Source organism: Salmo trutta, chromosome 11, assembly GCF_901001165.1.
Source record: "Salmo trutta chromosome 11, fSalTru1.1, whole genome shotgun sequence".
Taxonomy (NCBI): domain Eukaryota; kingdom Metazoa; phylum Chordata; class Actinopteri; order Salmoniformes; family Salmonidae; genus Salmo; species Salmo trutta.
In genome coordinates, this window is record NC_042967.1 from 7,947,639 (window position 1) to 7,971,433 (window position 23,795).

At 42.0% G+C, this 23,795-nt stretch overlaps 1 protein-coding gene across 1 annotated transcript; it reads right to left on the minus strand.

Annotated features, from left to right (window-relative positions):
• Positions 1–11,463: 11,463 nt before the first annotated feature.
• On the minus strand, positions 11,464–12,129 carry LOC115201937 (gastrula zinc finger protein XlCGF49.1-like). Its single transcript, XM_029765832.1, has one exon. The coding sequence runs from the start codon at positions 12,037–12,039 to the stop codon at positions 11,503–11,505; it is 537 nt and encodes a 178-aa protein (XP_029621692.1). The 5' UTR covers positions 12,040–12,129; the 3' UTR covers positions 11,464–11,502.
• Positions 12,130–23,795: the final 11,666 nt, after the last annotated feature.

Sequence of the window (23,795 nt, forward strand, 5' to 3'; positions counted from 1 at the left end):
ATTCGACCGTGACGGCCTGATTCACACAGTCTCCTCTGAACAGTTGATGTTGAGATGTGTCTGTTACTTGAACTCTGTGAAGCATTTATTTTGGCTGCAATCTGAGGTGCAGTTAACTCTAATTAACTTATCCTCTGTAACTCCTTCCTTTCCTGTGGCGGTCTTCATGAGAGCCAGTTTCGTAATAGCGCTTGAAGAAACTTTCAAAGTTATTTAAATTTTCCGGATTGACTGACCATGTCTTAAAGTAATGATGGACTGTCATTTATCTTTACTTATTTGAGCTGTTCTTGCCATATATGGACTTGGTCTTTTACCAAATAGGGCTATCGTCTGTATACCACCCCTACCTTGTCACAACACAACTGATTGGCTTAAACTCATTAACAAGGAAAGAAATTGCACAAATTAACTTTTAACAAGACACACCTGTTAATTGAAATGCATTCCAGGTGACTACCTAATGAAGCTGGTTGAGATAATGCCAAGAGTGTGCAAAGCTGTCAAGGCAAAGGGTGGCTACTTTGAATAATCTAAAATACAAAATATATTTAGATCTGTTTAACACTTTTTTGGTTACCTCATGATTCCATATGTGTTCACTTTTATTCTACAATGTAGAAAATAGTAAAAATAAAGAAACTCCTGAATGAGTAGGTGTCTCAACTTTTGACTGGTACTGTATGTGTACCGTAAATTCCGGACTATAAGCCGCAACTTTTTTCCCAGGCTTTGAACCTCGCGGCTTAAACAATGAGGCGGCTAATATATGGATTTTTCCCTCTCAATTTTTTTTTCTCCAAAAAACACATTCTGTGACGTGCTCAGTTTTTTGGCGGCATGAAGCTTTCATTAGACCAATGAAATTGCCGAACGGGTTAAGGTCAAACAACTTTTTGGTTTACTGTCTAGATTAAATCGAGCGCTATCAAACTTCCCATCATTCTGATTACGGTAGTCATTTTGTCACCCTCATCATGGCAAAGACACGGAGAAATGCATATGATGCAGCTTTCAAGTTGAAGGCAATTGATCTGGCTGTTGGAAAAGGAAATAGAGCTGCTGCACGGGAGCTTGGTCTTAATGAGTCGATGATAAGACGTTGGAAACAGCAGCGTGAGGAATTGACTCAGTGCAAAAAGACAACTAAAGCTTACTGCTAATTTTTTATTTTTTGTTACAAGCCGTGTTTCGTTAAAGCCTGTGTAAAGTTAATTTGTTTCAATGTACCGGTAGGCACCTGCGGCTTATAGACATGTGCGGCTTATTTATGTTCAAAATAATATATATTTTTTAATTCAGTGGGTGCGGCTTATATTCAGGTGCGCTTAATAGTCCGGAAATTACGGTAGTTATATTTAGTAAATGTGTATGCAGAATAGGGTGAGATCAGATGTTACGTATATTAAAGGGGGTCTCAATCAAATTCTTAAACAATTGTAATTTTCATTCTATTTAACATTAAGTTTTTAATACACCATATGAAAACCACACGTCTCAACAAAAAATCTGCATACATTTTCTCATTAAGTGTTTTGGGGAAAAAATTAAGTAGTTCAAAATTTATTGAATGTATTGTTTTTCTACACACAATACACCTTAATGACAAAGTGAAAACATGTTTGGACATTTTAGCAAATGTATTGAAAATGAAATACAGATATCTAATTTACATAAGTATTCACACCCCTTTGCTATGACACTGAGCTGAGGTCTACAGACGATGCAATCACCATAACACTGCGCACTGCCCTATCCCATCTGGACAAACGGAATACCTAAGTAAGAATGCTGTTCATTGACTACAGCTCAGCATTCAACACCATAGTACCATCCAAGCTCATCATTAGGCTCGAGGCCCTGGGTCTCAACCCCGCCCTGTGCAATTGGGCCCTGGACTTCCTGATGGGCCGCCCCCAGGTTGTGAAGATTAGGCAACCGCAGGGCTCTCCAGAAGGTGGTGCAGTCTGCGCAACTCATCCCCGGGGGCAAAATACCTGCCGTCCAGGCCACGTACTGCACCCGAAATCACAGGAAGGCCAAAAAGATAAAGGACAACAACTACCTGAGCCACTGCCTGTTCACCCCGCAACCATCCAGAAGGAAAGGTCAGTACAGGTGATTCAAAGCTGGGACCAAGAGACTGAAAAACAGCTTCTATCAAGGCCATCGGATTGTTAAGCAGCCATCAAACACAGAGAGGCTGCTGCCTATATACAGACTTGAAATCATTGGCCACTTTAATAAATGGATCACTCGTCACTTTAAAACCTACAGGATCGGTGGGTCCCCCGCTGGACAGTTGAGCTAACGTAGGCTAATGCATTTAGCATGAGGTTGTAAGTAACAAGAACATTTTACAGGACATAAGCTTTCTGACAATATCAGAAATGTCTAGATTCTTGTTAATCTAACTGCACTGTCCAATTTACAATAGCTATTACAGTGAAAGAATACCATGCTATTGTTTGAGGAGAGTGCACAGTTAGGAACTTAGTTATTAATAAACCAATTAGGCACATTTTGGGCAGTCTTGATACAACATTTTAAACAGAAATGCAATGGTTTTTCAGATCAGTGAAAACGTTGCACATTCACTGCTGCCATCTAGTGGCCAAAATCTAAATTGTGCCTGGGCTGGAATAATACATTATGGCCTTTCTCTTGCATTTCAAAGATGGTACAACAAAAAATACAAAAAAACGCATGTTTTTTTCTTTGTATTATCTTTTACCAGATCTAATGACTTATTCTCCTACATTCTTTTCACATTTCCAAACTTCAAAGTGTTTCCTTTGAATCCGGTATCAAGAATATGCATATCCTTGCTTCAGATCCTGAGCTACAGGAAGTTAGATTTGGGTATGTCATTTTAGGTGAAAATTGGAAAAGGGGTTAAGATGTTTTAATAATGCCACTTTAATAATGTTCACATATCTTGCATTACTCATCTCATATGTACAGTTGACATCAGAAGTTTACATACACCTTAGTCAAATACATTTAAACTCAGTTCACAATTCCTGACATTTAATCCTAGTAAAAATTCCTTGTCTTCGGTCAGTTAGATCACCACTTCATTTTAAGAATGTGAAATGTCAGAATAATAGTAGAGAGTGATTTATTTCAGATGTTATTTCTTTCATCACATTCCCAGTGGGTCAGAAGTTTACATACACTAATTAGTATTTGGTAGCATTGCCTTTAAATTGTTTAACTTGGGTCAAATGTTTCAGGTAGCCTTCCACAAGCTTCCCACAATAAGTTGGGTGAATTTTGGCTCATTCCTCCTGACAGAGCTGGTGTAACTGAGTCAGCTTTGTAGGCCTCCTTGCTCGCACACGCTTTTTCAGTTCTGCCCACAAATTTTCTATAGGATTGAGGTCAGGGCCTTGATGGCCCCTCCAATACCTTGACTTTGTTGTCCTTAAGCCATTTTGCCACAACTTTGGAAGTATGCTTGGGGTCATTGTCCATTTGGAAGACCCATTTGCGACCAAGCTTTAACTTCCTGACTGATGTCTTGAGATGTTGCTTCAATATAGCCACGTAATTTTCCTTCCACATGATGCCATATATTTCGTGAAGTGCACCAGTCCCTCCTGCAGAAAAGCACCCCCACAACATGATGCTGCCACCCCCGTGCTTCACTGTTGGGATGGTGTTCTTCGGCTTGCAAGGCTCCCCCTTTTTCCTCCAAACATAACGATGGTCATTATGGCCAAACAGTTATATTTTTGTTTCATCAGACCAGAGGACTTTTCTCTAAAAAGTACGATCTTTGTCCCCATGTGCAGTTGCAAACCGTAGTCTGCCTTTTTTATGGTGGTTTTGGAGCAGTGGCTTCTTCCTTGCTGAGTGGCCTTTCAGGTTGTCTATAGGACTCGTTTTACTGTGGATATAGATACTTTTGTACCTGTTTCCTCCAGCATCTTCACAAGGTCCTTTGCTGTTGTTCTGGAATTGAATTGCACTTTTCGCACCAAAGTATGTGCATCTCTAGGAGACAGAACGCATCTCCTTCCTGAGCAATATGACGGCTGCGTGGTCCCATGGTGTTTATACACTGCTCAAAAAAATAAAGGGAACACTAAAATAACACATCCTAGATCTGAATGAATGAAATAATCTTATTAAACACTTTTCTGTACAAAGTTGAATGTGCTGACAACAAAATCACACAAAAATAATCAATGGAAATCCAATTTATCAACCCATGGAGGTCTGGATTTGGAGTCACACTCAAAATTAAAGTGGAAAATGACACTACAGGCTGATCCAACTTTGATGTACTGTCCTTAAAACAAGTCAAAATGAGGCTCAGTAGTGTGTGTGGCCTCCACGTGCCTGTATGACCTCCCTACAACGCCTGGGCATGCTCCTGATGAGGTGGCAGATGGTCTCCTGAGGGATCTCCTCCCAGACCTGGACTAAAGCATCCACCAACTCCTGGACAGTCTGTGGTGCAACGTGGCGTTGGTGGATGGAGCGAGACATGATGTCCCAGATGTGCTCAATTGGATTCAGGTCTGGGGAACGGGCGGGCCAGTCCATAGCATCAATGCCTTCCTCTTGCAGGAACTGCTGACACACTCCAGCCACATGAGGTCTAGCATTGTCTTGCATTAGGAAGAACCCAGGGCCAACGGCACCAGCATATGGTCTCACAAGGGGTCTGAGGATCTCATCTCGGTACCTAATGGCAGTCAGGCTACCTCTGGCGAGCACATGGAGGGCTGTGCGGCCCCCCAAAGAAATGCCACCCTACACCATGACTGACTCACCGCCAAACCGGTCATGCTGGAGGATGTTGCAGGCAGCAGAACGTTCTCCACGGCGTCTCCAGACTCTGTCACGTCTGTCACATGTGCTCAGTGTGAACCTGCTTTCATCTGTGAAGAGCACAGGGCGCCAGTGGCGAATTTGCCAATCTTGGTGTTCTCTGGCAAATGCCAAACGTCCTGCACGGTGTTGGGCTGTAAGCACAACCCCCACCTGTGGACGTCGGGCCCTCATACCACCCTCATGGAGTCTGTTTCTGACCGTTTGAGCAGACACATGCACATTTGTGGCCTGCTGGAGGTCATTTTGCAGGGCTCTGGCAGTGCTCCTCCTGCTCCTCCTTGCACAAAGGCGGAGGTAGCGGTCCTGCTGCTGGGTTGTTGCCCTCCTACGACCTCCTCCACATCTCCTGATGTACTGGCCTGTCTCCTGGTAGCGCCTCCATGCTCTGGACACTACGCTGACAGACACAGCAAACCTTCTTGCCACAGCTCGCATTGATGTGCCATCCTGGATGAGCTGCACTACCTGAGCCACTTGTGTGGGTTGTAGACTCCGTCTCATGCTACCACTAGAGTGGAAGCATAGGAACTGAGAAGTGGTCTGTGGTCTCCACCTGCAGAATCACTCCTTTATTGGGGGTGTCCTGCTAATTGCCTATAATTTCCACCTGTTGTCTATTCCATTTGCACAACAGCATGTGAAATGTATTGTCAATCAGTGTTGCTTCCTAAGTGGACAGTTTGATTTCACAGAAGTGTGATTGACTTGGAGTTACATTGTGTTGTTTAAGTGTTCCCTTTATTTTTTTGAGCAGTGTACTTGCGAACTATTGTTTGTACAGATGAACGTGGTACCTTCAGGCGTTTGGAAATTGCTCCCAAGAATGAACCAGGCTTGTGGAGGTCTACAAATTTTTTTGAGGTCTTGGCTGATTTCTTTTGATTTTTCCATGATGTCAAGCAAAGAGTTACTGAGTTTGAAGGTAGGCCTTGAAATACATCCACAGGTACACCTCCAACTGACTCAAATTATGTCAATTAGCCTATCAGAAGCTTCTAAAGCCATGACAATTTTCCACGCTGTTTAAAGGCACAGTCAACTTAGTGTATGTAAACTTCTGACCCATTGGAATTGTGATTCAGTGAATTATAAGTCAAATAATCTATCTGTAAACAATTGTTGGAAAAATTACTTGTGTCATGCACAAAGTAGATGTCCTAACAGACTTGCCAAAACTATAGTTTGTTAACAAGAAATTTGTGGAGTGGTTGAAAAACGAGTTTTAATGACTCCAACCTAAGTGTATGTAAACATCTGACTTCAACTGTAGATAGGGAGAGATTTTGTGAGAAGGTTAGAGGCGCTGGTTGGGGTTTGGGTGGTGTAGTGGGGGGAGGAATGTGGTGTCGAGGGCTCTATTTCACTTTCTTGGAGGAACAGGACTAATGAGAATTTAATGCAGGTAGGCCGTGATTGGCCTCACACTCCAGTACAGTAGGTGATGGTGTATGCACCTAAATGTTGGATGTGATCTGCCAATTCAATCTCAAAGAAGTGTCTGTCAGAGCAGAAACTATACCAGGAAGTCCAACAAATTGTCCGTAGATCTCTGAGATATCTATGGAAGGTTATAAAACAATTTCTAGAGTGTTGAAAGTTTCCAAGAGCATAGTGGTCTCCGTCATTGGGAAATTGAAAAAAAAATATGGAACAACCGAGACTCTGCCTACAGCTGGCTGTCTGACCAAACTAGAAAGAAGAACCTTGGTCAGGGAGGTGACCAAAAACCCAATGACCACTTTGACAGAACTACAGAGTTCCTTGGCTGAGATGGGAGCACCTGCCAGAAGGACAACAATCTCTACAGCACTTGACCAATATGGGCTTTATGGGAGAGTGGCCAGACAGACAGCACTCCTGGAGTTTGCAAAAAGGCACATGAAAGACTCAGAGCATAAGGCAAAATATTCTGTGGTCTGATGAGAAACATTTTACTCTCTTGCCTGAATTTTAAACTTATACACTGAGTATACAAAATATTAAGAACATCTGCTCTTTCCATGACAGACTGACCAGGTTAAAGCTAGGATCCCTTATTGATGTCACTTTTTAAATCCACTTCAATCAGTGTAGATAAAGGAGAGGAGACGAGTTAAATAAGTATTTCTAGGCCTTTAGACAATTGAGACATGGATTGTGTACAGTACCAGTGAAAAGTTGACACACCTACTCATTCAAGGGTTTTTATTAATTTTTACTTTTCGACATTGTAGAATAATAGTGAACACATATGGAATCATGTAGTAATCAAAAAAGTGTTAAACAGATTCTTCAAAGTAGCCACCCTTTGCCTTGATGACAGCTTTGCATTCTCTCAACCAGCTTCATGAGGTAGTCACCTGGAATGCATTTCAATTAACAGATGTGTCTTGTTAAGAAGGAAAGAAATTCCCCAAACTAATGCCTTTGAGCCAGCCAAATCAGTTGTGTTGTGACAAGATAGGCGTGGTATACAGAAGATAGCCCTATTTGGTAAATGACCAAGTCCATATTATGGCAAGAACAGCTCAAATAAGCAAAAGAGAAACAAACTGTCCATCATTATTTTAAGACATGAAGTTTAGTCAATCCAGAAGATGTCAATAACTTTTTTTAAAGTTTCTTCAAGTGAAGTCGCAAAAACCATCAAGCGCTATGATGAACCTGGCTCTCATGAGGACCGCCACAGGAAAGGAATACCCAGAGTTACCTCTGCTGCAGAGGATAAGTTCATTGGAGTTACCAGCCTTAGAAATTGCAGCCCAAATAAAGCTTCACAGAGTTCAAGTAACTCAACTGTTCAGAGGAGACTGCGTGAATCAAGCCATCGTCGAATTGCTGCAAAGAAACCACTACTAAAAGGACACCAATAAGAAGAAGAGACTTGCTTAGGCCAAGAAACACGAGCAATGGACATTAGACCGGTGGAAATCTGTCCTTTGGTCTGATGAGTCCTAATTTGAGATTTTTGCTTCCAACAGCCGTGTCTTTGTGAATCGCAGAGTAGGGGAACTGATGATCTGCGCATGTGTGGATCCCACCGTGAAGCATGTAGGAGGTGTGATGGTGCTTTGCTGGTGACACTGTCTGCGATTTATTTAAAATTCAAGCACACTTAACCAGCATGGCTACAGCAGCATTCTGAAGGGAAATGCCGTCCCATCTGGTTTGTACTTAGTGGGACTATAATTTGTTTTTCAACAGAACAATGACCCAACACACCTCCAGGCTATGTAAGGGCTATTTGACCAAAAAGGAGAGTGATGGAGTGCTGCATCAGACGACCTGGCCTCCACAATCACCCAACCTCAACCCAAATGAGATGGTTTGGGATGAGTTGTACCGCAGAGTGAGGGAAAAGCAGCCAACAAGTGCTCAGCATATGTGGGAACTCCTTCAAGACTGTTAAAAGCATTCCAGGTGAAGCTGGTTGAAAGAATGCCAAGAGTGTGCAAAGCTGTCACCAAGGCAAAGAGTGGCTACTTTGAAGAATCTAAAATATATTTGGATTTGTTTAATGCTTTTTTGCTTAGTATAGTAAAAATAGTAAAAATAAAGTATAGTAAAAATAAAGAAAGACCCTTGAATGAGTAGGTGTGTCCAAACTTTTGACTGGTACTATATGTGTGCCATTCAGATGGTTAATGGGCAAAACAGACCATTTAAGTGTCTTTGAATGGGGTATGGTAGTAGGTGCCAGGCGCACCGGTTTGTGTCAAGAACTGCAACGCTGCTGGGTTTTTCACGCTCAACAGTTCTGTGTGTATCAAGAGTGATCCACCACCCAAAAGACAGCCAGCCAACCAATGCTTCCCACACAATTGTGGGAAGCATTGGAGTCAACATGGGTCAGCATCCATGTGGAATGCTTTCGAAACCTTGTAGAGTCCATGCCCCGACAAATTGAGGCTGTTCTGAGGGCAAAAGGGGGGGGTGCAACTCAATATTAGGAAGGTGTTCGGTATGCTCAGTGTATATCACACAATGTCTGGATGCAATATTCTACCCAGGGGTATTCAACTCTGAAATCTGTTATTCCAAATGCATCTTTGGATATTTTCTGCTAATAATGCAGGGTTTGATCAAACGTCAAACTATCGAGTGAAATGGTTGCTTTCTATAACCTTTTTCATGTGGAGTGCCAATTTATCTTACCATTTCTACCGGTCTGCGTGCAAGTTATGACTTTCATATGCACATTTTCGTGGAAGAGTTTAATTTAAAATATAATAACATTAAAATCATTCATGTCGTTAATCTAAATTCTAATCTAAATGATCTAAAAGTTCAAATGAATCTAATGCAAGAGCGCCTGCCTCTGCAAAATTGACACATTGTATGATACACCTTGAGCCATTGGCAGCTAAAGAACTTAGTGCAGAATGCAGAGATAGGCCTATATACCAAATACAAGGCACTACAAGTCCTTACACCATGGCAACCCTGCATCCCTACAAGCTATGGGTATTGATCATGTTCCGGCCTCAATTAGAAAAACAGCTAAACCAAAGGGAAGGTTTTTGGATTTACAAACTACAGGCCACTAAGTACACAGGTTTAAATGAAAAATATGGATTTCTCACCTTTCCTGTAGGGTCGTGATAGGTCCATTTGCTGTCATCTAGTGGACATTTTGCTCTATTGCCCTCAGCTATGTTTAGATTGTTGTTGTCTATGTTTGCTGTGTTCTCGGAATAGATCGCTTTCCTATTCTTGGCACTTTATCCAGTCATATGTAAGGTTAGAACTACCTTTCTAGGCATTCTGTTGCTTCTAGCTTGGAGTTTAAGTTTTTGATAACATATACTATAGTATTTCACTTTTTAATGTGTATAGTATTTCTTACTAGGTGTTGTCCAATCAATTTTGTAACCACTCCCTCTTCAAATTAGGGCTGATTGGAAAAAACTGTTCAAGAGAACATTGTATTATCGTTTCTTTGTACTCCCTGATGAAGGCCATGCAGCCGAAATGCGTCAGATTTAAAAAAAATAATAACGTTTCCATACAAATAAAGGCATTTTCATTAATTATATGAAGAGTGCCTTGGTCCTCCTTTCTTTTTGATGACCAATGCAAGTAACTTCTAATGACAACTAGTTAAAAATAGCCTACATAAAGCCAACAATTAAAAACATTTCAGATAGAAAATATCCTGATAAAAATAAGTATCCTATCCAATCACATTGGCTACGCATAGCAGTTTGTTCATGTTCTTTCAATCGCATTTCTCTCTCTACTCCGCCTGTCTGCAAAGAACTTGAAACATTGTATCAACTGGGTCCGGTCTGAATCTCCCACTTGCAAACTTGCAGCATTGTATCAACCATTCTGGGCCCTCAGTTTCTCGTGCCAGTGAGTTCCGGACAGAGCCAGCTCTATTTAAGCAAAGGATAACAATTAATCAGGTATTTTATGATGTTTTCACTGGATCAGAGCATGACATTGTTCCCTTTCACGCCTAGGCTCGGTGGTTATCGGAAGGGAGAGAGCTGGAAAGATTTTTCAAATACATTAGCTAGGTTTCCATCCAATTGGCGACAGGTTTTCATGTGAATATTCTAAAATCTGCATAAAAACAATATGCACATTTTCCTACCAGAGGGGTGTTTCCTGTTTAAATGTCACATGCACAAGTACAGTAAAAGGCCTTTCTTGTTGCAGATAACAGGCAATATGTGATGAGGTAGTGCACATAAAAATTACTTTTGTGGTTAAATTCCCATGTGCCGATAAATTGGTTTCGATCCTATTCTCAATTTTACTGATGGCACGTGCGCTCTAGCCAACAACACGCAGATACAGTGTGGGTATATAGTCTACGTGATAAGATTATTATGGACAAAATAGCTTATTTTGATCTGTTAAACAGCACCCAAGCATCAATCATTATGTCACCAGAGTAAGACCCTCAATATTTATTGGAAAGGAGCATCAAGCTCATCACTTGAACTTTCACCACCCTGTGAAGTTCAACATAATTTAATTTCATAATCTGTAGTCTAATAAACTACATGCTTTCCCGAGTCGTAGTGGGAGGACCACACAACATATCCTTGTGTGACTCCAAGTTTACTAAGATATGATTATTATATCAATATTTGCGCATAAAAGCGTTTCTACCACCATTTCTCGCATTATAAATTTTACTGACAAAGATCCCACCTTGTTTAACGTAACGTGTTTGTCGACATCTGGAAAGTTTACCGACAAACTTGCTGTTTCCATCAGGCCTGTTGTGAATATTTTTATCCGACATGTAATTTACTTACATAAAAGGGTTGGATGGAAACCTGGTTATTGTGGAACTACTGTCATTCTTAATAATGTAAAAACAGACTTTGTTGAAGCTACTTGCTGTTTGAGGAGAATAAAAAAATTACTTTGAGAAGCTCCCTAGCTCATTAGTGGCGGTGAATTAAGACAATCAGAAATAGTATCAGACATCCCCAAATGGGCACATTTATACATTTGCGCACAGGCCAGGTAGCCTAGACCTACTTCTATGTGTAATCAGGTGAGTGTCCATACACAACATTGACAGGAGCGGCTCCAAACAAAACAAAGAATAAATAGCCATTTAGGGAAAACCAACGCAATTTAGAAACTAATGAAAGTTCACCGATTTCCTCCATTTTATCAAATTGCTTGTCACGCCTTATGTTAACAATATCTGGTCTATGTTATAGAGTGGAATGTTTTTTCTGCTGGTATATCCTGAGGAAGTTCCTCTCTGAGAACCTCTTGCGTATAGACAAAATGCCTTTCTCCCATATGGACCTTCAGGTGCATCTTCAGCTGGTGCTGGTGGGAGAACCTCTTCTCACACTGGGGGCAGCTGTAGGATTTCTCCCCTGTGTGGACTGTCTGGTGCCTCTTCAGGCTTGATGAGTGGGAGAAGTGCATGTGACACTGGCTACAGCTGAAAGGTTTCACCCCTGTGTGGACCCTCTGGTGCCTCTTCAGGTTGCAAGCCTGGGCGAAGCGCATGTGACACTGGGTACAGCTGAAGGGTTTCACCCCTGTGTGGACCCTCTGGTGGATCTCCACCTTCTGGGGGCAGCTGAAGCCTTTGTTACAGAACATGCAGAGGAACCGTTTCTCTTTACTATTACCTGATGTGGCTCCCCCTCCCTGAGCCTGGGCTCTAGTCCTGTCGTTTGAGTTCAATACCTGGTTGAAAAGGACACGGCCGTGTGAATTGGAAGGCCCCATCGACGTGGACACTGGCTCACAATCCCTGAGTGTGTCTAAAGGGGAGTGGGTCGCAAAATATTTGTATTTGTCTCTAAGCTTTCCCTGTAATTTAAGAAATCTCTGCCTTGTGAGTGATCTTCTCCTAAGTGAGTCTTGTCTACATTCCATGTGGGAGGAGCGTCGCCCTCCACTTTCACAGTTACCTCATCTACAACTATAACCTCCACTTTCTTAGCTAGGCACCCTTCAGGGTATACACTACTACTGTACTGGTTCCAGTCCCCTCTAGACAGATCAGTCTGTGTCTCTAAACCCAAGGGCATGTTGTCAGGGTCCATCTCTGTAGTGTAAGAACAAGACGGATCATTACCAGATTCTAACACATCACCTGAGTCCCGAATGAACCGTCCTCGGGCTTGAGTTACCATAAAGTAAATACTCTGAGCCAGGAGCAGAAGGACAGCCCAGTGGCCCCAGCTCCAGTCTCTCTGGATCTGGTCCGTGGTCAGATCCTGTGTGTAAGAGCCTTTGTGTTTCTGTGACTGTCTCTGACTTGAGGACGGCGTCTGGCGTTCCACTGGCCTCTGTAATGCTGCATCGGGTCTTGGACTGGAGCGTGGAAGCAGTTGAGAGTTCTTCCATGGCTACAAAGTTCGCCACTCCAGCCGCTGCTTCAGTCTGGATGTTTCTGCTGTGTAGTGGGTCTTCCTCTTCTTCAGACCTCTCATGCTTGACCCCAGGACCTGCAGCCTCTGCATCTGCAGACTGACACAAGAGGGGACGTTATTACCGGAACATGAGTTGAATCGGTTAACAATGTTGTAGGGAAGTCTCACAATCTCCCTTATGGCAGATAATGTAAGCAGATGAATAGCTGAGGAGTCTTTCTGAAATAAGAGCCACATTTGATATGTATGTAACCCTCTCACCAGGCTCGAATATGACTCTCACAATATTAACTTATGCAGAGTATCTCAGCAGCATGGGATGTTAGGTGAGAAGGACATCTCCAATAAGAATTCCTATTGTAAACTATCTAGGGTTATGACAATAGGGTATTAACTTCAGAATAAATGATTATAGGTTTCTGTTATTGAATCAGGATAGACCATCCCATGCATTAAATTAAATTGAGACAATCAATGACTCCACCAACTCAATATACATAACGTTCCATATGTGTATTAGAACATTGTCAAACACAAATACATTTTCAGACACAACAAAAGAAATAGAAAATAATAAACCCCAATGAGTCCAAATTATTTCAAGTTCGCTTAAATAAACCGTTGGCGCGCGTTGGAGCTCAAAAAATGATGACACCCAAAAATATCTTGAAGCACCTCACGTGGTGGTTACTCACTGCTTGGTAGATATTCCCTCAGCGAAGTATGGCAATTCCATGCAGGTTTCCTCACAAAGTCCAAGGTAAGCACAGCTACCCATGCAGACAGTACTCCTTAGCCGTAACCGATATCCCATGGGAACACGAACTCGTTAAGCTTCCCAGGCAATTATCTCCCAGTGTCACACGATGCTAGGCTAACCTCAATGCTGACAAATACCTCCACGACGAGACGGTAGCTTCAGTCTTTACTGAGTTTTAACAAAATTATAACAACTCTTTTATAAAATAAAACATGTATTTCCCTTCATATCCTAGTAGGTATGGGTTTTGTTCTAGTTCTGTCGTCTTCTTTTATAATTAATTTACCAACCGTCCTAAGGTAAAAACGTCCATCCTTTTCATCAACGTCTTTTTTCTTTCTTTTTTTCCCAGGCCTCCCGTTAACCAGGTCAACTCCCATTGGCCACAACTTAACGAGCAACCTTATTGGTCAAAACTTACAATTCAAAGTAAAACAAACTATTCACTTATACATTAAATAAATATTTCTTCAAAAGCATAATGCATTAACAACATTACAGGTTAGGAGCAATTCAATTATCTTTTAAATATATAACCAATTAATTATAACAAATAAACTCAATACCTGGTTCAAACAAGGGTATTACACTCTCCCCCCACCAAAATTAGGCATGTCCTCATGACTTGTAAACACACAGTTGAAAAGTAATAAGTAACCGTGTCAACTCTTAACTGTCTACAACCTACAACTGAGACAAATCTTGTTAGATAATTGAAAAGGAGATACATTTGTATTTCCCTTATCCAATCCACTTGTATAGTGTGGAACAATATCTGACAACTGGGGCTAGACTTGGAACTCCAGGTTTATCATAGGTAAGTAGTACAGGAGCTTTCTTTATTCTCTGAGATCTTCGTATCCCTGGTCCTATTTCCTCTGAAATTTCCACTTCTCCTTGAACTTCTTGTTCCTCTTCTTGAATCTCCTCCATTGAATTAGATGTCTCATTATCATCTGCTTCAACTCCAGTTGCGACCTTAGCTTCTTGACTGGACTCTATTGCTTCTCCAACTTGTTCTGTTCTTTCAGATTCCCCTGTCATTTGATTCCAGACTATGTCTAGGTCCAAGCTAAACGGTTCAGACATCTCTTCCACTTCTCGGCTCATACAATTTGTATTAGGCACGTCATACCATACTCCGATGTCCTCATCTTCTGAGTCAAAATCCTTCTCATCTTTTGGATTCTTAACCTCTTCAACTTTCTCATCATTCTGAGGAGTACATTTCCCAGGCAACTTTTCATTTCCCTTTCTCGTCCTCCTTCTTTGCAGGGTCCTTCTACTAGGAGTTAGTTCTATGTTAACCACAGGTTCTAGGCGCACTTTCTGCCCCAGTGGTAGCAGGTGATTCCGATGAAGAATCTTATTGGGTCCATCTCCACTTTCAGGCTTCAAACAAAACACAGGTACGTTTGACATCTGACTCTCCACCACATATGGCGTAGAAACCCAGCGATCTGCCAGCTTATGTTTTCCATGCAGTCCTAGATTCCGTATAAGAACTCTGTCTCCAGGCATAAGTTGCGTGTAGCGAATCTTCTTATCATATCGCTGTTTGTTTTCATGGTTTTGCTTTCCAGCAGTGCTCTCAGCAACTTTGTAAGCAGCTTGTAACTGTTTCTTCATATCAGATACATACTTGAGGTATGTTCTCTCTGATGAGCTATCACTCGAGACTCCAAAACAGATATCAACGGGCAATCTAGCTTCACGTCCAAACATCAGAAAATAGGGCGAGTAGCCAGTCGCTTCATTCCGAGTACAGTTATACGAGTGCACTAGATGACCAATATACTGACTCCATTTTTTCTTTTGAGTAGGATCAAGAGTTCCAAGCATGTTCAACAAGGTTCGGTTGAATCTCTCGGGTTGTGGATCTCCTTGAGGGTGATATGGTGTTGTCCTTGACTTCTCCACTCCAAGCACATTCAGTAGCTCACGGATGAGTCGACTTTCAAAATCTCTACCTTGATCGCTATGCATCCTCTTCAGAAGACCATAATGGATGAAGAACCTTTCCCACAATACTTTGGTGACAGTGGATGCTTTCTGATCCTTCGTAGGAAAAGCTTGAGCGTATCTCGTGTAATGATCCGTAATGACCAGGACATTCTCTATGTTACTTGAGTCAGGCTCAATGGACAGGAAATCCATACACACAAGGTCCATAGGTCCCTCACTTTGCATATGACCAAGTGGAGCAACAATCTTTGGAAGTGTTTTCCTCTGTACACAGCGAGCACAGGACTTACAGTAGTCCTCTACTTCCATCTTCATGCGTGGCCAGTAGAACCGTTCTCTGACAAGTCCATAAGTCTTGTCAAATCCTAAATGACCTGAGTCATCATGCAGCGACTTGAGAACAATAGTTCTGAACTTCTCTGGAAGTAGTAACTGAGCACGACGAGTTTCGTTTGGCGGATGCGTGATCCTGTACATAACTCCATCTTTAGCTTCTCCCACTCTCTCAGGAGCAAAGAGATTAATGGATGTTTGGTCTTTGTCACCCTGGTAACATCATGTTTATTAAGAGCAACCCACATCTCTCCCAAACAAGGGTCTTCTTGTTGCAATGCATAAAGTTCCACAGTGCTCAATCTGGGCATTTGAGACTTCAACATGCTCAGGTTACAGTATGCTTGAGGCACAGCATGCATAGAGGCTCCCAACTGATCAATCACTCTACTAGATAATCCAGGAGTTACTCTAACAACATTAGACATCTGGCACATGGCTCGGACACCAGATGCAGGAATGTCTCTCCAATCTTGTTCCACTGCAGATTGCTGATGAGAGCGGCGAGATAAAGCATCGGCATCTATGTTCTGCCTGCCGGGCCTGTACTTGAGACTAAAGTCATAGGTAGACAACGCAGCTAGCCAACGATGACCAGTGGCATCCAATTTTGCGGACGTGAGGACATATGTTAATGGGTTGTTGTCTGTTCTAACCTCAAACTTGGCCCCGTACAGGTAATCGTGTAGTTTGTCAACCACGGCCCACTTCAACGCAAGAAACTCTAACTTGTGAGCTGGGTAGTTCCGTTCAGAAGCGGTTAGGCTTCGACTCACAAATGCCACGGGACGCGGACCCTCACCTTGATCTTGGTACAGTACTCCTCCTAACCCTTCGCGGCTAGCATCTACATGGAGAACGTATGGCAACTGAGGATCAGCAAAACCCAACACAGGAGCTTTTGTGAGGCTTTCCTTCAGTGTCTCGAATGCTAATTCACACTTCGCATCCCACCTTGATCCAAATGGTTCTGAGGGGTTAAGGTAGGCTTTCTCCTCCTTAGACTTTCTTCCTTTCTTGGCAGAGGGAAGATATCCACATAAGAGCTGATTCAGGGGGTAACTGACTTTAGAATAGTCTTTCACAAATCTTCTGTAATATCCACAGAATCCTAGGAAAGAACGCAGAGCAGTCACAGTTTCAGGCTTTGGCCACATGGTGACAGCTTCAATCTTTGAGGGGTCTGTAGCCACTCCATTCTGGGATATGATATGTCCAACATAGTTGACAGATGTGCGGCAAAACTGACACTTGTCAAGGGACAGTTTTAGACCTTCACTTTTCAAGCGGTCTAACACCTTCAGTAACCTCTGCTCGTGTTCCTCTAGCGTCCTTCCAAACACGATTAAGTCATCGAGGTACACAAGAACTTCGAGTAGGTTCATGTCTCCAACTGTCTTTTCCATGACACGTTGAAATGTTGCAGGTGCTCCGGACACACCCGGTGGCATCATCTCAAATTGGTAAAATCCAACTGGACAGATAAATGCAGTCTTCTCTTTATCTGTATCGCCCATCGGAATCTGATAGTATCCACTTCTGAGATCTAACACACTGAACCATTTGCTTCCACTCAAACATGTCAGAGCGTCCTCCACACGTGGGACTGTGTACTGATCTGGAACAGTGCGCTTGTTGAGAGTCCTATAATCAACACACATACGTATGGTGCCATTTTTTTTCCTCACCACCACAATAGGAGACGCATAGGGGCTTCTCGACTCAGATATGATCCCAGAACTTTTCAAGTTATTAAGGTGCTTCCTCACATCTTCAACGTCAGCTGGGGCCAAGCGGCGAGATCTCTCCCTAAACGGTTTGTCTTCAGTAACTCTGATGGTGTGGTGAGTACTCTTTGAACAACCCACATCAAACTCATGTGTTGAGAACACTTCTTTCCGTTCCATCATCTTTTCACATAACCTCTTCTTCCATCCTTCAGGCACTGAAGAATCTCCAAAGTTGAATGAAGAAGACGTCAGTCTCTCAGATGAATCCTGCTTACTTTTCAATGGGACACCCGGAGCAACATATACAGGAAACAGATGAGCAATAGGCGTAACTCGTTTCAGGGTGATCTCCTTTGTCGAGACATTCCTGACAGTAAGAGTGATTCTTCTAGATGACACAACTGCAACCGTCTGGATTTCAGGCATCACTAGAAGTTCGTCGGGGAACCGGGGTTCTTCAGGCCTCTCTACCAGAATGGCTTGAGTAGAAGGTATCCCAGGAAACTTTGGAATTCCAGTAACTCTCATCTGCCCACCAGGTGGCAGGGTGACAGGTTTTGTCTGTGCGAACCAGACCGTTCCTCTTTTCTCTTCATCATCAGTTGAGCTTTCTATCAGCCTCTCATATGCCTCTTTGATAGCAGGATGAACTTGTAGTGTGCTAAGGAAACCTTCACCTTCCTTTTCTTTGCAAGCAGTCATAAGTCTCCTCACTACAGATGTATTGGTGCCGACCAGAATAGAAACGTCACCTTTCATGGCCGGATCTGGACATACCAACACAAGTGCTTCCATGGTCTCTGCTACACCCACAACCGATCCTGAGAACTCAAGCTTGAGTGACAAATAGCCATCATATGGATACTGATCAGAGCTAAGGCCCCATATCTCTAAGTTTCCTATAGGAATCAATGGCAAATGCGTCAAGTACTTGTCATAAAAGGATCTGTACAGTAGAGTAATCTGAGAACCACTATCTAGTAAAGCTTTAGCATAGATACCTTCAATCTGTACAGGAACGACAGAACTTGGACCAACTAAACCTGTAGGTAGCATGTCTTTCATGTCTTCATACTTGTGGCACTTGGTGGAACGTATCTTCACCGGGACGTCAGGCCGCTCCTTTACTGGGTCCCTCTGTAGTTTCCCATAGACCGCTTTTGTTTGATTAGGCGTGTGTTGACTTTCCTCAAGTTCTCCTCACCTTCACAGTTTCTCTTGAAATGGCCATCTTCTCCACATCTATAGCAGAACACTCCGGGGTTGCTGTCGGCTTGTGTCTGTTCTTGTGATGGATTAATTCTCTTCTTTTTGCTTTTAAATGCCACATCTGACCTTTGTATGTCAGATTGAGCTGCTGTGACGTTAGCAGACATGAGACGTGTCATTTCAGTTTTTAAACCATTCAGCTCTTTCCTCAGCACTTCTATCTCAGAATTAGCTTCTTTGCAAACTGTGGCAACAGGAGCAACAGCTGATGACTTCACAACACTCTTTGTTGTGTTCCTGTCTTGAATCATGTCCTCCTCCTCCCTTACTTCTTGCATTAGTTCAGTAAAGGTTGGTGGTTCACGCAGTTTATAGGTCATGCGAATACGAAGCGCAACCATGTCATGTGAGGAGGCACCTCTCACTATTTGACCAATGCGTGTGCGATTCATTTCTGACAGCTCAATGCCTCCTTTTCGATAAACAGCATGCAGCAATTTGTCAAGTCTTAACAGGTAAGCTGAAAGCTTCTCTCCTTCATTTTGGAATGTGTTTCTGAACCTTACCATGAGATCAGGTGCACTTTCGGTGGTACCGAATGCCGTTTCTAGAGCCTTCATGTATTCGATCGCTGTAGCATGGGGGTTTCCTGTCTTGAAGAACCTCACAATGTCAGCAGCAGGCCCTTTAAGACTTTCTATTATTCTCTGTTTTTTCACATTGTCGGCGCACTGCCATTCCTCTAGAAAATGGGTGGTTTGTTCAGCCCATGCATCATACTCTTCCTCTCCACTAGGAGTGGGTTTCACACCTGAGAACATACGCAGCTTACGGTAACTCTGAGTCTCAGATGGCACATTGTTGCATTTCTCTACCAGTGAACTTATGGCAATAACCAGTTCAGTGTTGAGGTCAGCACCAGAGGGACTTACCAGGCCTTTAACATCAGCTACAGTCTTCCCTTCATGTCTTAGAAAGGATAATAGCTTCGCCTGAAAATCTTCACCCTCTCTCTCAACAGGAGATGTGACTTGTGAAACTACATGTACAGGCCAGGGACCCAACTCTCCAGGTATCCCAACCACACTTGGCACAGCTATTTCGTTAAGGTTGTTTGATATCTCCACCAAAACATACTGCTTTTTATCAGCTGAATAAGAACAACGACCATGCAGTCTAATTTTACCAAAAGCCTTAACATAAGTCAGTGTTTCCAGCAGAACCTCATCAGACATATCCTCTGTCACATTGCTAAGGACAAATGCACGATTAATAGCTAGTTGTTTCTCTCTACACCAGGTAACAATCTCTTCAGCATCCATGTTGTAAGTCTATACCTATACAGCAATGTTAGATAGAAATTCAAAATTTCAATTAAAACATTCAAATGGTGAGTCAGTGTAGAATCTTAGCATAGATGTCAGCAGTGAAAACAGTGGACAAAGAAATCTACACCAGAGTCATTTCTGAAAATATCCATCAACAATAACAGAAATCCCGGACGAGCCCCCAAAAATGTAACCCTCTCACCAGGCTCGAATATGACTCTCACAATATTAACTTATGCAGAGTATCTCAGCAGCATGGGATGTTAGGTGAGAAGGACATCTCCAATAAGAATTCCTATTGTAAACTATCTAGGGTTATGACAATAGGGTATTAACTTCAGAATAAATGATTATAGGTTTTTGTTATTGAATCAGGATAGACCATCCCATGCATTAAATTAAATTGAGACAATCAATGACTCCACCAACTCAATATACATAACGTTCCATATGTGTATTAGAACATATTATTTATATTTGAACTTTGAACTTTCTTCAAACTACAAATCTACCATTCCAGTGTTTTTCTTGCTATACTTTATTTACTTTGCCACCATGGCATTTTTTTGCTTTTACCTCCCTTATCTCACATCATTTGCTCACATTGTATATAGTCTTATTTTTATTTTTTTTCTACTGTATTTTTGACTGTATGTTGTTCACTCCATGTGTAACTCTGTGTTGTTGTATGTTGTCGAACTGCTTTGCTTTATCTTGGCCAGGTCGCAATTGTAAATGAGAACTTGTTCTCAACTTGCCTACCTGGTTAAATAAAGGTGAAATAAAAATAAAAATAAATAAAAATTGTCAAACACAAATACATTTTCAGACACAACAAAAGAAATAGAAAATAATAAACCCCAATGAGTCCAAATTATTTCAAGTTCGCTTAAATAAACCGTTGGCGCGCGTTGGAGCTCAAAAAATGATGACACCCAAAAATATCTTGAAGCACCTCACGTGGTGGTTACTCACTGCTTGGTAGATATTCCCTCAGCGAAGTATGGCAATTCCATGCAGGTTTCCTCACAAAGTCCAAGGCAAGCACAGCTACCCATGCAGACAGTACTCCTTAGCCGTAACCGATATCCCATGGGAACACGAACTCGTTAAGCTTCCCAGGCAATTATCTCCCAGTGTCACACGATGCTAGGCTAACCTCAATGCTGACAAATACCTCCACGACGAGACGGTAGCTTCAGTCTTTACTGAGTTTTAACAAAATTATAACAACTCTTTTATAAAATAAAACATGTATTTCCCTTCATATCCTAGTAGGTATGGGTTTTGTTCTAGTTCTGTCGTCTTCTTTTATAATTAATTTACCAACCGTCCTAAGGTAAAAACGTCCATCCTTTTCATCAACGTCTTTTTTCTTTCTTTTTTTCCCAGGCCTCCCGTTAACCAGGTCAACTCCCATTGGCCAACTTAACGAGCAACCTTATTGGTCAAAACTTACAATTCAAAGTAAAACAACTATTCACTTATACATTAAATAAATATTTCTTCAAAAGCATAATGCATTAACAACATTACAGGTTAGGAGCAATTCAATTATCTTTTAAATATATAACCAATTAATTATAACAAATAAACTCAATACCTGGTTCAAACAAGGGTATTACATGTAATTTTAATGTAACACTATTACACTGACCTCTATCAAGATAACGTGCTGGGTTGAGGTTCCACTCCCCTCATCAACAATGATTGGTTGGTCATCTCTCCATTTATTGTGTCCCGCTGGCTTCACAAAGCTCTTGTGGCCTCCAGTGAGATGTCCTTCACCTGAGAGAGTGATTGGGGGGAAAGACGTGGTTAGGTTAGGTACTGTCAATGCTCAACTGTATAATGTACACTATTGACAGTTTTGACACTGTCTAGAATTGGCAAGGATGTAAGATAACACTTTGCATAACTTCTTGTTATACTATTTGTAGATCGATTGATGATGTTCCATGCATCACATTGTTTTCGATGATTAAATACCAGGAAATGCAGTAAATCAATCTGGTTAAATCAATCTGCGTCTTTGTGCAAGATCGCTAAGTAATCAGGGGAATAGGATACTATCCAAAATTATGGGTAACACATCTGAACACATGCGCGGGGGGGAACGGAAATGCACCTCTTGCCATTCCTCTGTATCGGTCGACGATCTTGACACTACTGGCGCAGACGCTCTCCCGTGCCACCTTCAGTTCCAGTAGCTGTAGTTTCCTCCGCAATGCCCTGTTTTCTTTCTGGCTTTGAGTTATTTCCAAACGAAACGCTGCATAGTCGTCGTCTACGAGTTTACAGATATCTGCAACAGCTGCATTCGCTAACACCTCCATGATGGAGGCTATTTGAGTGTTAAAAACCATACAGTTAGCCATTGTTAACTTTACCTAAATAATATCTATCAACCAAGTCCTGTCTCCAACGCGAATTAAAGACTAACTGTTCCTGTGGTAAGTATGTGATGCCGGGCAGTTAAATTAGTCATATTTTGAGTTCCATGGTGTTAATAAACGTCTAAATCAGTGGTTCTTAACCTGGGTTCGATCGAACCCCAGGGGTTCGGTGAGTCAGTCTCAGGGGTTCGGCGGAGGTCAAGACACACACCCGACTCATATGATTCGTGATGACACGCCCCGCTTGGCCATCATTGGCTGCAGGTGATCACGCAACATTGCTTGGCCTATCTGTGCTGCAGGGAATTTGGCGCGCTCAGTAGTCGAATTGTGACTGTCGTGATGCTACGTCGTGTGATTTTTTTCTTAATATTTTAATCCCTTCATACTAACTATGTCGAGCAAAAAAAGAAAGTGGTCGGACGAATATGTACAATATGGATTCACATGTATAACGGAACGTGATGAGAGTCAGCGTCCTAACTGCATGATTTGCAATGCCAAGTTGAGCAATTCTAGTCTAGCACCGGCAAAACTAAGAGAACACTTCCTTAAACTGCATGGAGATGGACAATACAAGAACACAACGCTCGCTGAATTCAAGGTGAAGAGCCATTTTTCCAATTAAGAAGGGTTCGGTGAATGCACATATGAAACTGGTGGGGGTCAGTACCTCCAACAAGGTTAAGAACCACTGGTCTAAATAAAGAAGCTAACGTGAAAATTGTTCACTCATTGTTTACTTCCGTTTACACTGAAGAGAAAGGATGCCATTGGTAGGCGTCATTGTTCAAAGGGTATGCCCGCTGTTTTCATCTGTATCTGATTTATTGGCGTTCAAGCAAGCAGAAATCCGGCAAAAAGACGTAGAACCGTGATAAGTCTCTCACCTCGTGGACAGGTGTCTTTTATACAGGTAACGAGTTCAAACAGGTGCAGTTAATACAGGTAATGAGTGGAGAACAGGAGGACTCCTTAAAGAAAAACGAACAGGTCTGTGAGAGCTGGAATTCTTACTGGTTGGTAGGTGATCAAATACTTATGTCATGCAATAAAATGCAAATTATTTACTTAAAAATCATACAAATGTGATTTTCTGGTTGTTTGTTTTAGATTCCGTCTCACAGTTGAAGTGTACCTATGATAAAAAATTACAGACCTCTACATGCTTTGTAAGTAGGAAACACTGCCGATTATGCAGGTTATCATACTTGTTCTCCCCACTTACATTCGAATAAAGAACACTATCACATTGTGTTTCACCATTTATTAAGTACGAAGCCAAATAGCAAAAGGTGTCTCGGGCAGTATTTGAAGTATCTAAATATAGTGTAACCTACCAGTGTATATAAAGAGAAGCGCCATGGGAGGCACGATCTTACAAT